The sequence below is a fragment of the Monodelphis domestica genome, chromosome 2 (genome assembly GCF_027887165.1).
Source record: "Monodelphis domestica isolate mMonDom1 chromosome 2, mMonDom1.pri, whole genome shotgun sequence".
Lineage (NCBI taxonomy): Eukaryota > Metazoa > Chordata > Mammalia > Didelphimorphia > Didelphidae > Monodelphis > Monodelphis domestica.
In genome coordinates this window covers 434,878,972-434,895,913 of record NC_077228.1, presented here as the reverse complement: position 1 = coordinate 434,895,913, position 16,942 = coordinate 434,878,972, and the positions used below count along the sequence as shown (strand labels likewise).

Below are 16,942 nucleotides of genomic sequence, written 5' to 3'. Positions count from 1 at the left end.
GGTCTACTTAAAGAATCCTAGAGAATCAACCAAAAAGCTACTTGAAATAATCAACAATTTTAGCCAAGTTGCAGGATACGAAATAAACCTACATAAGTCACTAGCATTTCTATATATCTCCAACACATTTCAGCAGCAAGAATTAGAAAGAGAAATTCCATTTAAAATCACCCTAGACAATATAAAATACTTAGGAATCTATTTGCTGAGACAAACACAGGGACTATATGAACACAACTACAAAACACTCCACACAATTAAAACTAGATCTAAACAATTGGAAAAATATTGACTGCTCATGGGTAAGATGAGTTAGCATAATAAAAATGACAATCCTACCCAAATTAATTTACTTATTTAGTGCCATGCCCATTGAACTACCAAAACACTTTTTTACTTAATTAGAAAAAATCATAACAAAGTTCATTTGGAAGAACAAAAGATCAAGGATATCCAGGGAAATCATGAAAAAAAAATGTAAAGGAAGGAGGCCTTGCAGTTCCAGATCTGAAACTATACTATAAAGCAGTGGTCATCAAAACAATTTGGTACTGGCTAAGAGACACAAAGGAGGATCAGTGGAATGTACTTGGGGTAAATGACCTCAGCAAGACAGTCTATGACAAACCTAAAGACCCCAGCTTTTGGGACAAAAATCCACTATTTGACAGAAACTGCTGGGAAAATTGGAAGACAGTGTGGGAGAGATTAGGTTTGGATCAACACCTCACACCCTACACCAAGCTAAACTCAGAATAGGTGAATGACTTGAATATAAAGAAGGAAACTATAAGCAAATTAGGTGAACACAAAATAATATACATATCAGATCTTTGGGAAAGGAAAGACTTCAAAACCAAGCAAGAGCTAGAAAAAAATCACAAAATATAAAATAAATAATTTTGATTACATCAAATTAAAAAGGTTTTGTACAAATAAAACCAATGCAACCAAAATTAGAAGGGAAACAACAAATTGGGAAAGAACCTTCATAACAAAAACCTCTGACAAAGGTCTAATTACTCAAATTTATAAAGAGCTAAACCAATTGTACAAAAAAAAAATCAAGCCATTCTCCAAATGATAGATGTGCAAGGGACATGAATAGGCAATATTCAGTTAAAGAAATCAAAACTATTAATAAGCACATGAAAAAGTGTTCTAAATCTCTTATATTCAGAGAGATGCAAATTAAAACAACTCTGAGGTATCACCTCAGACCTTGCAGATTGGCTAACATGACAGCAATGGAAAGTAATGAATGCTGGAGGGGATGTAGCAAAGTCAGGACATTAATGTATTGCTGGTGGAGTTGTGAATTAATCTAACCATTCTGGAGGACAATTTGGAACTATGCCCAAAGGGTACTAAAAGTCTGTCTGTCCTTTAATCCAGCCATAGCACTGCTGGGTTTATACCCTCAAAGAGATAATAAGGAAAAAGACCTGTACAAAAATATTCATAGCTGCGCTCTTTGTGGTGGCAAAAAATTGGAAAATGAGGGGGGGATGCCTTTAATTGGGGAATGGCTGAACAAATTGTGGTGATGGAATACTATTGTGTGCAAAAGAATAATAAAGTGGAGGAATCCCAATGGGAACTGGAATGATTTCCAGGAATTGAAGTCGAGTGAAAGGAGCAGGACCAGGAGAACATTATACACAGAGACTGATACATTGTGGTACAATTAAATGTCATGGACTTCTCCATTAGTGGCAGTGCAATGATCCTGAACAACTTGGAGGGATCTATGAGAACAAAACACAATCTACATTCAGAGGAAAAACTGTGGGAAGTAGAAACAGAAGAAACAGGGTCGAGGGGATATGGATGGGGATGTAAACTCTAATGAACATCCTAATGCAAACACCAACATCATGGAAATAGGTTCTGATCAAGGACACATGTAATAATACCCAATGAAATTGGGTTTTGGCTATGGGAAGGTTGGGGAGAAGGGAGGGAGGGAAATAATATGATTCTAGTAACCAAGGAATAATGTTCTAAATTTACTAAATAAATTAATTAAAAAACAAACAAACAAAAAAAGTTGTTTAAAAGGCCACATGTAAAAGATCACATGTAAAATATATTTGTAAACATGAAAGGCATATGAATGCTATATAAAATATGTGTGTATAAGTTATACATAAAATTATATGTGCATAAATTATATATGTTACATATATTTATATTGTAGGTAGAAACAATATTCCCTCTTCAATCGTCCTTGCTTTATAATAGTCACTTTGATAGAAAAATCCTAATCTTTGTCATTAGTCGATCACATTCACTTGTCATAGTAAGTTTTTTTTTTTGTTCAGTAACTTCCAATTCTTCTTGACTCTGTGGACCATACTAGTCCATAGAGTTTTCTTGGCAAAGATTATGGAGTAGTTTGCCATTTACTTCTCCAATGGACTAAAGCAGATAGAAGTTAAGTGACTTGCTCAGGGTCATACAACTAGTAAGTTTGGCCCTGTGCTGTATTCACTGAGCCACCTAGCTACTTCCTATCTAGTAAGATAAAGAACAACATTAGATTTGTAAATAAATTAAGAGATTGGCAGCATGGTGTAATGGACAGAGAGATGTCCCTGATACATATTGACTGGGTCCCCCTCAGCAAATCACTTAACTTTCCTAGGACCCAGGCAACTATCTCAAATTCTAAGTTGTAGAGAAGATTCTAATCTATACTGCTATGGGAAGTTCCTCTGTGTGTTCTTTATGTCTACAAAATCACAGTCAAATCAAAACTAAACAAAACAAAAATAAATGAGTTAGAATCTGTGGCATATTGACTGATCAACCAAAGGATGCCATGTTAATTATTTCACATGTCAGTAGGGGTGAAAAACCTAAGGGAAGTAACTGAACCTATATATCTGCTATGTTCTAACCATGGTCAGATTGGTGTCTTTTATTTTAAAGGATTTGCCAACTAGGTGACTTCCAATTGAAATTGCTTAAAGCTGGGGATCTGAATGAAAGTAGGACAGTGAAACGTGTATTTGTGTGATCATGGAGAAGCAGATGTTTTCATGATATGCTCAACAATGTACAGGATGTACTGTAGTTATTTTGGGCTCTCCTGTAACTAAAATGGTTCTTAATAGCAATGACATCCTGCTTCCACCTTAGCATCATACCATGGACAGGGAGTCTTGGAAAACACTCCCTGGAGTGAAAGAAAACATTTCAACTCTGGAAAGCTTTGATAGATCAGCTTGTTTATTTCTATTTTTCAACCTGTTTTAGCATCATGCATCATGAGTGGGCTACCAGGAAGTATTGCAGCAGTAGGATGACATGAAACAGCAGAGTGAGGGGCTCAGTGAGGGGCTTAGGGGCTTTCCATTTTAGTCAACAAAAGATTAAATCATCTCCCAAAATTTATTTGGAATCGTTTCCCTTTGTAGTGAGAGTAGGAAAGAAGGTAGCTTTGTGGGGTTTTGTTTAGATTAAGAGCTTGATATTCATTTTCTCTAAAATGAAGGAATGATTCACTCCTTGCTAAATCATGCCCTAGATTAGTCTCACCTTCTACTTCCCTTCCTCCTGTAGACTTGTAAGAAGTCACACAACAATGCTGACTGAGTGCACTATAACTTTACATTCTCCAGCTTCAACTGGGTACCCACAGCCTCAAATGAGTGCTCACTCATTTGTAGGAGAGTAGGAGAATTTTTTATTCCTACTTAATTGATTCCCTATCTTATTTTCCAAAGATACTATTCCAAACCTTCACTTTATCTCCAAAACTTCTACTCCCTTTCCTTTTTTTTCTCCCTCTCATATAAAGCTTTCATCTCTTATTTTATTGAGACAATTGAGGCCATTTACCATTTCTTTCCTTGTTGCCTAAACTCATTTGACTTCATGGCTCATTTCTTCTCCTTTATTCCATCTTCAATAATTAAGTGGCACTATTTTCCAAGGTCAACACTTTAACATGTGTCCTAGATTTCATCTCCTTCATTCTTCTCTAGCATATTCCACACCCCAAAACATATCCTTCCTCAATGTTTAATCTTTTCTTATCTCCTAATTCCTTCCTTACTGTTGTTAAATATTCCTGGGATGCTCCCATCCTTAAAAAACAAACAAAAAACCCTTCATTAGCTCTTGCTATCTCCTCAAGTTATTATTCTATAATATTTCCTTCTGTTATCTGCTAAACTGTAAGAAAAAAACTATATTCATTAATTCTATTTCCTTTTCTTTTATTCTCTCCTTCTTCCTTTGTAATTTGGCTTCTAAACTTTTGGCTCAACTGAAGTCGTTCTGTCCAAAGTTAACAAATGATTTCTTAGTTGCCAAATCTATAGCCTTTTTTTCAGTTCTCATTCCCCCTGACTTGTCTATTGCATTTGACACTTTCCTATTGGATATTGTCTTTTCTATGAGCTTTCATAGCATTTTTTCCTCCTCCTCCTTGTGTTATCACTTCTTTGCTGACTTATTATCCATGTTATGCCTTTCCCTCACTTTGAATATTAGCCATAGTGACTTCATCAGCTTTCATGGGTTTAATTATAATTTCTCTGCAGGTAATTATCAGATCTATAAATTCCTCCACAATTCCCCAATATCACTAACTGCCAGTGGCCATTTCATACTAGATGTCTCAGAGAAGACTTAAACTCAACATGTCCAGAACAGAACTGTTAAATCTTTTCTCAAAACTCATCTCTTCTCAATTTTTGCCAAGGCCATAATTTCCAATTACCCAGAATTACCACTTGGGTGTTATTTTAATTTTAATCTCCTCAATCACCTTCATCCCACAAGACTAATCAGTTGAGAAATCTTGGTGTTTCTATCTCCATAACTTCTCTGGGCATATCTTCCTCTCTTTGTTTATCTACCATCTATGGCTGTTCTGCTAAAACCAATATGAATGACACATGTTTAAGTTTAATCTGGATTATCAACACTTTCTAAATTTAGACTCAGTAAAAAAATAAATCAAGCCATAATTTATAGTTCTCACCAGTTTATAATATGTAACCCCTTACACTCAAAATTTAACAACAATGAGCTCATATTAGCAGACTCCAGCAAACCCTTGCCACCACCATAATTCAGGTTCTTATTATTTCTCATCGAAATTATTGTAATGGTTTTTGAACTGTTTCCTGGATCAAATTTTCCCTCTACTTTATTCTATAAATGCCAAAGTAATTTTCCTTACATACAGATCTGACCCCCTCACTTCCTTAATCATTAAACTCCAGTGCTTCCCTATTGCCTTAGGTCTAAATGCATATTATTCTGGTTTTTAAAGCCCTCCACAATCTGGCTCCAACCTATGTTTGTTGCCTTATTATTGAGTTCTTCTCCTTCTAATCTTTCTGATCTAGCCAAATTAGCTTTATCTCTGTTCTTTATACATGCTACTCTCACTTGTTTCCTTGTCTATATACTGTCCATCTTCCATGCCTAGAGTATATTCTCTTCTCTGCTTCATGGATACTTTCTTCCTTCAGAACTAACTCTTTCTGGGGTGTGACAATATAGTCATTGTCCTCTATTGGGATAATTATTTCCTGTAGATAACTATCTTCTTTAGTCCTCTAAAGGACTCGGGTCCAATCCTGGTCATCAGAAGACTTCCTTGAAAAAGACATTCAAATTATTTAGCAATCCATACTCTATTATTGCTTCTGCCTCCATTCCCATTCTTTTGACTCAGTATAAAGTGAGTTCATCCCCCACTCTACATGAGTATATGTGAGCCTATTTCCAAAGCTACCACAGGCAATATAGACAAGAAGAATGCATGTAACTGAGCTTGCTTGGTTACAACTGGATAGATGCTAACCCTCCGATTCTTATTCATTAGGCAGGAGGGCTCATGGCATGAAAACTAAAGCATAATGGCTTACAAAAACTTATAGCACAAGACAGACTTTAGCTTTCATTGCTTTACATCAGTGAACAAGGAATTCCTCTTCTAATACGTTATTGTGATGGCAGATGACTCGGTTCTCATAGGCAATGCCGATAGTATACATTTCCACTGAGTTAGAAAGGCTTCTGTGATAGAATATGGAACTCTCAATAGCAGATTACATCTGCAGTGGGAAGAGGAGGTTCATATTGCCACTGTAAGGATAGGCTCATCAGAAGAAGTACAACATTATTAGAAAATTTTTTTTTGCATAATAATCCATTAAGTAATATAGAAAGACTCTATGAAGTAGATAATTGTTATAGTCTTTAGAATGTGCAAATTGGGTGTGGACAAGTCAAACACAGCAGAGGGTTTCATGAAGAAACAAGGAGAATGCTTAAAGCAATAGATCATTATTACCTATCAGCACATTCCAGAAATAAAAACAAACCCCTGTGCTGAATACAAACGGGAAAATAAGCTCTTAAAGTAAGTTGGAAGAACTTAAATATATTTCTATGAGGTACCAAATATAAATCCTCAGGCATTCTTGGATCTATTCCATATTTCCTAAATTTTAGTGAAGGCTTTTTTTTAGTTTTAAACTCACCAATGATTTGTCCATCTTATTAGTCAATGTAATCATTGCAGGACTTATTGAAACTCTCACTACTAGCAGCATGATCACCCATTTATTTATTTAAAGTTTAAATTTATATTTATCAGGAAATAAAGCATTCTTGACTGTTAGTACTCAATAGTAGAAAAACTTAGATCTTGAGTCCAGTTAGAGGTTGGATATATGTCTCCCAAAACAAAAATAAAACATTTCTTCTCCTTAGCTCTGAACACCCTACTACAATTCCTTCTTGCAAGAAAATCAGGCACAACATTCAGAGTAGTGATTAAAAAAACCCAAAAACGCAACACATTTATTCAGTTATCTTGATCTTAGTATTATACATTCACACAATCATTCCATAAATACTATCAGCCCTTAAGGGGGATTTTGATATTTTAGGAGGGGAGCCCAAAATACTAGTTTCATTCATTTCTTTAATTATTACCCCATTTCTCTTTCTGCTTATAAAAGAGGAAACCCAGAAATGAGACAAATGTGGTAGAAATTGTTTAAATGAAAGATGAGGGTGAGTTTTGAACCCAACAGAAAAGAATTCTCCCCCAATTCAGTAGTTGTATTTAGGGTTGAGTTGAATGCTTTAAAAAATAAAAACTATTTATTTTGAAAATATCACCCTAAACACTAGATATTTCAAGAATAAAGCATTAAAATCTCTAAGCAATAGAAATATGAACATTGTAAAGTGCCTGGCACATAGTAGGCATTTAATACATTTTATTGATTTATTGATATCATGGTGAGATTAGAATGCACTGTTAATGTTAATGGAAGAAAAGTTCTTTTAAATTTAAGATCTAGGTCCCAGAAACACAATTTAGTTTAATTCAGTGAACATTTGTTGGGAAGTATTGTGGTACAATGGTCTATTTCTGAATCGTAAGTTTAAACCTTGAGTAAGTTGTACTACATTCTACTCATATGAATTTGGGCTAGTCATTTAATTAGTCAATCAGTTAACCAAAATACAATTATTAAGGAATTAATCAGGCACTGCATTCTGTGCTGTGGATAAAAAGACAGTGAGGAATCTAACCCTGATGTTAAAGATTTCCCAGTCTTATGTGGGAGATAACATGCATATAAATAGGCAAATATAAAACAAGTAAAAAGTACATAATATTGGGGCATAAGGAGGGCACTCACATCTGGGACCCAATTTTCTAATCTGTAAATAAGAGAAGTAGACATAATAATCTCTAAGATTCCTTCTCATTGCAAATCTTCCACTACTATTGTTCCCATGTCCCTATAGAAGACTTAGAGATGAAATGAAAGAGTCTGCAGTCTAGAACATGGGAGATGACCAAGACCACCCCCAACCCAATATTTTCCTTCCTTTTTTTTAACTGTTACCTTCCATCTTAGAATCAATTGGTTCCAAGGTAGAAGAGTATCAAGGGCTAGGCATGGGGGTTAAGTGACGTACCCAGGGTCACTTAAACCCCCTATTGCCTATTCTTTACAAGTAAATACTCTATCTCCTTTCTCCATGAGTTTGCCTGGGCTACTCCCTCCTCATATTTGTCTTTAATTTCCCCAACTTCCTTCAAGATTCAGCTCAAATTCCACTTTCTGAATGAGGCCTTTCCCAGGTTCCCAGATGACAATGCCTTGAACTCTGAGATTACTTTCCATCTACTCCATATATATCTTAAAACAACAACAACAAAATAAGCAAGCAACTCTTACCTTTTATCTTAGAATCAGTAAATATTATCAGTTCCAAGGCATAAGAATGGTAAGAGCTGGGTAACTGGAGTTAAAAGATTTGCCTAGAGTCACACAAGTTATAAAGTGTCTGAGGTGAGATTTGAACCCAGGACCTCGCATCTTCAAGCTTAGTTTGCTATTCACTATTCACTAGTACCTGCCCCTACTTTGTAAATATTTTTGATATATGGAGTCCTCTTCATGTTTCCTCCCCAATTAAAATGTGAGTTCTTTGAAGGCAGCAAATATTTTTGCCTTTTCATTTTATCCTTAGCACTTAGCACAGTGTTTGGTATATAGTAAGCACTTAATGAATGCTAGTTGACTGACAGTAAAGGATAATATTATTGTTCAAAGGACTGATAGTGGCTCTTTGGATCACATGGAAATATGACTACATTTTTAATTGTTTTCTCTTTTGCCAGTGTAAAGAACATGATTTAGCCATGATTAACCAGTTGCTGGAGGATCCAAAGTTGACGGCAAAGAAGTATAGAGAATGGAAGAGCACAAACAGCTTGTTGGTTCAGGAGATCTATCAGCAGCAGAGTGCAAAGATTGCCACTGAAGGGCTTTATCTGGAACCGGAGGGACAACCTTCCTTTACTCGTGTGGAAAGTTCTATTTGACATCAAGCCAGAACTCTCTCCCTACCTTATTTTATCCCAAGCAACCCTTTAAGCTGCTACAAAGTCTTACATTTTTCCTTAAAAGGATACCTAAAAACTAGTCCCCAGAGCCTCAGATCTGGCCTGATAAGGTGACTTCAGTGGAAGCAAATTAGCTAATGCATGAAATTCCTAGTTCAAATGACAGTGTATCCATCCATTTGATGAGTCGAACAGTTAAATTCAGGTATATTCATATTGAGGATTTGTTATATATGAGGTGCTATGAGAGGTAAGGAAGTGGAGGGAGGGCAGCAGCCCAGATGAGATTCATATGATATGATCTGCTTTTAAGGAGCATAGAACACCAATCTGTGGAACAGAGAAGGGATTCACTCACAAGTGATTTTCAGTTTCATGATTCAATCCCTTGGTAACACAGAGGAAGAAAATGTAAAAGAAAATCACACATGGTCTACCTGGCTGGATCGCCATCTTCCCTATGTCACTTTTGGATGGGAGGAATACAATATAAATGATTTTGTTGTTGCTGTTGTTTAATTCAGAATCTTGTCTTTGGGGAAGCAGATTGCCAATCTCATTTCCACATCCACTTAAAGAGAATACATTGGCATTAAAAAAAAAGACTCAGAAGAGAGCTATCCATGGGAGAAATGTTCTATCATTTGTGGACTCAAAGGACTACTTGACATTTTCAAATTTCACACTGGTTGGGGGAATCCTACGGCACATGGAGAGATGTTGCTTGTGTGGCTTGGGGACGTCTGTTTTCTGACTTTTTTCATCAACTACAGGACTTACCCATGCATTGAGAAAGCTATGTCTGCTGCCTGTAGAACTGACTATGGTTCAACTACAGGATTTGTATTTGTATCCAAGTGCCCTGGGTTCCCAAAGAGAGAGGATATTTTTGGCACCTGAAGTTTTTCAATTTCTTTATTCAAAGGAATTAAAAGAAATTTGAGCTAATTCATAGTTGCTTTTATTTTTGTAAGGTTATCTGTCACTTTATGGCCTATGTGAATATATAGCTATGTACATAGAAATATGTATATGTTTGTTATTTAAGTCTATTTATAGAAGTCTAGATTACCAGTGTTAATAAGATCATGCTATTTTCCCCTCATTGAATAGCTTACATGTTCTAAGTAGACTTGTTTTTATTTTGAGAAAAAAGTGGGGATAACAGTGAGTTGTTTTCAATCATTCTGCTGCACCAACTGTGAAGTCTGAGGTATTTTCAGGAAATCTGTAGCATATATATATATATGAGAACATGCTAAATATGTCGTTTGGTTCCTCCTTCCTCCATTATATCATCATAGTATAATGGAAAGTACATTGGAGAGGGAATCAGAAGATCTGGATTCAGGATATGGTTCTGACATTTCTTAGGTTTGGAATTTTGGCCAAATTACTTGTCTTTCTTAGCCTTAGCTCATCTATAGAAAAGAGCTAAGAATAGCAGACCAGACAATCTCTCAAGTCCCTTCTAGCTTTAATCTCTGATTATCTTCCCCCATTTATACCTATAGTGGCAGTCACAGAATCATTGAACTTTATTATTAGAAGGGACCCAAGTCCAAACCCATATCTAAATAAGAATTCTTTGTATAATATGGCCAATAAGTTCTTGTCATCAGGAAATTTTCTTTTTCACCAGGCAGTCCATCTCTTTTTAACTTCCATTTATTTCTCCTGGTTTTGACTTCAGGGACCAAATAGAAAAACTCCTAATACCTCATCCATTTGACAGCCCTTCACATATTTGAAGAGAGCTGTCTAGTACTGTAAAACAAATCAAAATTTAGTTTACAATCATTTAAATTGGGAAATTTTGGCCAGAGAGTTCTTAGAGTTCATTATATTTTCATATAACTTTGTCAATCAAAAAAAGGAAACCTGAATTTTTCTTCATTGTAAGGAACTTCTTCCTTCAATCAGGCTCTCTCTCATTGGTATGATTATGACTATGTATTTGTATATAATTAAACTATGAATATACATCATACATAATTCCACTTTTTTACAATTATATATGATTATATACATATAGGCAATTATATATTTTTAAGTATATGCAAAAACAAAGTCAAATGCCAAATAGATAAAACATTCTGGAATAGCATTCTGATTAAGATATGTTAGAAATTCTAGTACTACTTTTTAAAGATGAATTGTTTGAGGAACAAGATGAGGAAAGAAGCTACTTCACTTGGAAATTATTGTGAGCCCTGCTCACCACAGCTAACTTTGGTCTTCTATCAAGCAAACACTGAAATGGTATACTCTGTTTCATACCCTAAACATTTAGCTTAATAATAAAAATGTAAGGAAGCCCCTAAACTGCCCCTATCAGTTAAACACATATATACAGTCAATTAAAATCAGCTCCATGTTCCAGGGGGTTTAGTACTATCCACTCTAAGGATGAAGCAATCTCAATATGAAAAGGAAAAGAAAAACACTTGTGTAACGCAGTTTTGGGAATAGAAATGATACCAGGATGAGAAATGCTTGTTCTGTAATGTAGATAAATTTCCATGTCTCAATGTGAACTCTTCACAAGTGCTATGAAGCTGTCCCATTGACCTTTTCCTGTAAACTCTTATGCCACCATAGAAACTGAAGAGAAGAAAAGGGTCATTAGGGCCAGACCTTTCAAAGACTTTCAGAAGTCATCTGTGACACAGTTTTATAAAGAATTTTGGTATTCTCCATTATGGGTCAAGATGGTCATTATCAGTATCCCTCCCCCAAATTAAAGTCTCACATGTTAAACCTGCCCTTGGCTCTAAGTAGACCAGGTTGGTGGTGATTAGGAAAAGATGTGGATCTGGACCCAAGCAATCAACTCATGCCATCAGTTGCAATTCTCAGTATTATTACCAATGGACATCATTTCTTTACTAATGTTTAGAAACTTCTTCTGATGTAAAATGGAGTTGTTCCATAGCCATTACTTTTTTACATTGATATGTTCCAGTGGAAACTTTAGAAAAAGCATCTGATAATTTAAAAACTAGTCATAAAATAATGACTAATGGATAGCCCAGGTACTCCCACTGATAATTTCTAATCTAGGAAGGATACAAGAAAGATCCTCAGCACAGAACTTGGATCTCCCGCAGTGCATTTAGGGGAGGACATAGACAAAGATACCTACAGTGTGGTTGGGTATGGTTGAAGAGAATACCTGAAGAAGTGAGATTACAGATACACTGGAGTTGGATAAAAGCCAGGATACTATTGTCCCATCTTTTTTGAAGTCTAGATAAAATTCGATATAGATCTAAATTGTAGAACTCATCTCGTCCCAGTTAATGGGGATTTTACATTACTGAAATAGAAGAGTCCTTGTAATAGTTTTATTTCTGGTTCATCAAATAGTTTCCTATGGAAGGTATGGAAATGTCCTCATGATGTAAAAGAAAGATGGTATTGGTGAATATTTTTATGGTTCCTCAAAAACTGTGATGTTGAGGTTGTACCATCAATGCACCAGTTTCATTTAGAACTGTTTGTGGAAGTTTGTTCTAGGTAGATACATTGTGGGTCTAAAAGATAAATGAAAGCCTATCAATTTAAGCTCATTTTGAGAGATTAGGTCCTTATATACCCCATGACTAGCCAGAGCCACTCAGATGATCTAGAAAACTGGTTTCATCTAACCTCTCCATTAAGAGTTGGTGATTCAGAATAATCATGGTACTGACCTTTCCTTGGTGGATGGTTACCCTTTGGTTACCCTAAGGTAACCTCTTAGGGACACCTAAATCCAGACCTGATGAAGTTATCTTAAAAGATGGAGGGTGACTTTTAAGGGTATTTTGCTCCTTTTCCTCAACATCCTACAACTCACAACAGTGTATTATACACTAGAGTAAGAGCTAGAACACTCAGAAAAGTGTGCTTTGGTGTTGACATTTGAAACAAACCCTTCAATTACCCTTTGGGTCCTCCACAAGACCTTTTTCTTGAATGTGTCATAGAAAACTAGACCTTGGAAAATGAAAAATTCAAAGAAAAATGAAATACCTAGAGAGCCATTAAAAAAAAAAAACTTACCATCCACATTAGAATCAATGCTATGTATTGTTTCTAAGGCAGAAAATTGGTAACTAGGCAATGGAGTTAAGTGACTTGCCCAGGGTCATACAGCTAGGAAGTATCTGAGGTAGATTTGAATCTAGGACCTCCTGTCTCTAGAGAACCATTACTAAAGGTTTTAAGAAGCCCTAGGATGTATTGATATTTGGAACAAAATTTGGATGTAAAATTGTGAAAAGCAGAAACTAAAGAACAAGAGCTTTTATATACATAAATTTTAAATATCATCTTGAAAATCATAGTGGTCCAGTCACAGAATAAAAAATTTGAGGATAGAAATTCTTGGAAGCCATTCTGCCCAACCCATGTACCCACTTATTTCTACTATAACATGCCCTACAAATGGTCATCCAATCTCTGTTGAACCTTCCGTCCAAATGAAGAGAAACCTGTCACCTCTTGAGGCATTCCATTCCATTTTTGAGGGCAGTTCTAATTCTTAAGAAGGTTTTCCTCACATTGGTTCTAAATTTACCTTTTTGTGACTTCATATTCCTTACAGTTTCATCCTCAGTTATTCCCTTCTACCTGTAAAGGTAGAGAAAGCCATTTCCCAAGTGTAGTGGGAATTCCTTGTTCCCTCCTCTCTTCCCCTCACAACCCTAGTAATAATTATATGAATCAAGGACAAACCATTTAACTTACTAGTATGTTTCCCTCAATTGGTAAAGATAAATTATGCCATTTATTAGGTGTTTTAAGATCCTTGAATAATAGACATATTTTAAAAAATGGTAGCATCCTACTTTTTCTATGAAGAGGGAATTAGAAATAACTACATACTTTGGCCCAAACTCCTAACCTCAGTTTCTCCATAGGAAAATGAACACTGTTCCCTTGTTCCCATATTTTCATAGGAATGTTATAAAAATGAATAAGACAATCAGATGTTTAATAAGCCTTCAAACTTCAATAGGTGCTATATATTTTCAAGGGACCGAATGTAACCAAGTCCCCATACTCAATATCAATAATTATCTATAAAATATACTCCCCCTCACAGAACTACTTGTATAAGATATAGGTCCATACATATTACAATTCTGGACAACAAAGATCAAATGATCACTTCACACTAACTGAAGTGCTAGGGTACTCTTCTCTGACTAAATAGTACTTCTAGTCTGTAAGCTCCATGAGGCCAGGGGCTATGTCTCCAATCTTGGTATTCTTTCCATGACTAACACAATAGGTGCTTAATAAAAGCTTATTAGAGTCAATTGTTAAGTTTTAGTTGGGCTTTCTTATGCATGTATGTCATCCATCCATCAGCACAGCCAATATGTTCTCATTCCAAAGTGAGGAAACTGATTTTCAGTAAGGTAAAAATGGTGACATGCTTTTAGTAGCATAAAAGAGAGGAAGGAACACTAGACTGGGAATCAAGAGACCTAGATTCTTTTCCCAGTTTTGCTCCTAATTATCTATGTCATTTGGTGCAAGTCATATACCCTCTCTAGGCTTGGCTTCCTCTAAAAAGCAAGGGATCTCTGAGATCTCTCTCACATTCTAAGACAATGATTCAGAGTTACAGCTCAGAGAAACAATTATTCTGCCAGAGAGCCAGACTTCTCCTTCAGGTGGAGGCAGTGAAATTATAGTAGATGGTCCAGCCACAGGCATCACCGTAAAAATCAACAACAAAACCCAACAACCTGTAGGTTTCTACGAATGAGATTCTGCTGTGGAAGATGGTGAGACGCTGTGGGTTTTCTTTCTTGTTGTAAGGCAGGAAGTGGCTTTCCTGTCTTCAGTGTAAATAGGTATCTTTCACACACACGAACAGCCTAGCAAGTATCACAATGATCTTTACTCATACTTTGCAACTTCATTTGTTGCGAAAAGGAGAACTAAGCTGTTCCAGGCTGATGGCACCCACAATATAGAGACATATCTCTATGGAGAATTATTTTTCAAGCATCCTGTGACACAAGCCAAGACGATATCCCTTCCTGTCTTGAAGTCCTTGGTAGGTGGGCAATGTGATATTTAGAAGCACCTGGTTGGGATGTCTTGACTTTATTTTCTGATTGTTCCTAATTGTTGCTAGAAATACTCCGTACTCTCATTATTGCCAGATCTGAAATAAAATATAGGAAGCATCATTTTGTGCTTTTAAATTGCATTACCAAATGTCTTTTTAAAATGTTGAATAAAAGAAATACTTTTAGTAAAGCAACACAGAAGGAATGGCAAGAAATTTCTCAAAACAACACTTATTGTTCATCTACTGCTGTCTTTGCTGCTGGGGAAAAAATATCAAGCTCTGGGCTGCCTCTTTTTACTGGATTTTTCTTCTACAAAGGTTAGAGTGACCTCTTGTGGATATGAAGTGAGCTTCCCACTGATCTGAAAAAAACAGAAGGGCCCCACATAATCACTGGGTTTCACATTCTGTTGGTGCATGTTAACATATTGTTCTGCAAATAAAGCTTTAATGAACTTTCTGTTGTCTTTTCAAATTTTGCGTGTTTTCAAATGTGCAAGAATCTTGGAAACAGTTCCTAGCATTCCTTAGGCATTATATTTCTGCCATAAAATTTTCATTGCATATTTCCCAACCATTCCTTTATTTTTTTAAACCTTTCTTAGATGTTCCCATTTTTTCTACTGTTAAACTTTGAGGTTTAAATTCACAGCAAAAAAGTGGGTTCTTTTAAAACATAAGATACTCCCCAAAACACCTGTTTTGGAAAGACATTAGAGAGTTCTCTAGTTTAATCCCTTTCCATGAATAAATAAATACCCATTGTGATATCTCCAACAAGTGGTCATGCTTGACCATATCAAGCCCAACATATAATAAACTTAGTAAATGACCTCATCTCTCTCTTTCTCTGTCTCTTATCTGTATGTCTGTCTCTATCTCCATGAAAGGGAACCTAGAATATTGAAATGAAAGTTCATATAGATTAGAGGAATTTGATCTAAAGGAGATCTAAAGGAGTTCATCTACTTAATTTTCCTCTTTTGACTAATGGGGGAAAAGGCAGTGGCGAGCATAATTAACTCATTCAGTATTTCTGGGGGGGGAATACGTAGAAGAGTTAGAATTCAAGCTCAATATTTTGCCCTGAGATTCTGTCCTCTTATTTCATGTTACATCTACATTTCTTTTCATCCTATTTTCTGATTTTAGGAAGTTATCTAAATATTTTTATTTTTAGATTGTATTGAGTCCCAGAAAACTTCAAAATCCTGTTGAAAACCTCCATGTTAATGATGAAACAAAGAAATGGGGAAAATGTTGCAAAACTGAAGAAAAAGTGTGAAAAATAGAAATATAAAGAAAAAAGGTAACAAGAGAACAAGAGGCATTAAATAAGTTCCATTCTATTCAAATAATAGGATCATAGATATAGTACCTTAGAGGCTATTGAGTCTAACCCTTCATTTTAAAGTTATGGAAACTAAGGCCTTGAGAGATTAAGTGACTTGCACAGGGTTTTATAGATACTTAGTTTTTGAGATGGGATTAAAAACTCAGGCCTTTTAAACTCCAAATTCATTATACCACAGAGTTATGATGGTTTTGCATTATCCAGTATGAAAGGAATAATCAGAAATGATCTTAGTGACATGTGAATTTTAGTTTTACTCCACCCTGCTTAGTCTTTAGAATTTTAGCCACCAAGGAATGTATACACCCACACTTAAGGATTAACTATAGGGAGGATGGTCTTTGACCTGTGTATGCTAGCAAGTGACAAATTGGGGACAACTGACTGACCCCCTGGGCTGTACTAAACCGAGTTTAAGCCACCATTGGCACATGTGAGACACAGGAAGTGATGTAAAGAACTACTCTTATATTTCATGTCACTTCCTGTGAGAGGGACCTTTTGCAGACTTGGCCCTGGTACTTGAGCGTGGAGGAGCTCAGCGTGAGACCTCAGACTGCTTTCCTTTTATATGGTTACGTGGTGAGTGATAAGGCTGACTACCCTTTCC

The 16,942-nt window shown here is 35.9% G+C and overlaps 1 protein-coding gene across 7 annotated transcripts in view; it reads left to right on the top strand.

Annotated features, from left to right (window-relative positions):
- Positions 1 to 15,438, top strand: part of IPCEF1 (interaction protein for cytohesin exchange factors 1) — a 268,654-nt gene extending 253,216 nt beyond the window's left edge. For all 7 annotated transcript variants that reach the window (XM_056818971.1, XM_056818970.1, XM_016428978.2 and 4 more), the window contains one exon: positions 8,678 to 15,438. In XM_056818971.1, coding sequence (XP_056674949.1) covers positions 8,678 to 8,881 — 204 coding nt within the window. In that variant the 3' untranslated portion in view covers positions 8,882 to 15,438. The remainder of the gene's footprint in view (positions 1 to 8,677) is intronic.
- Positions 15,439 to 16,942: the final 1,504 nt, after the last annotated feature.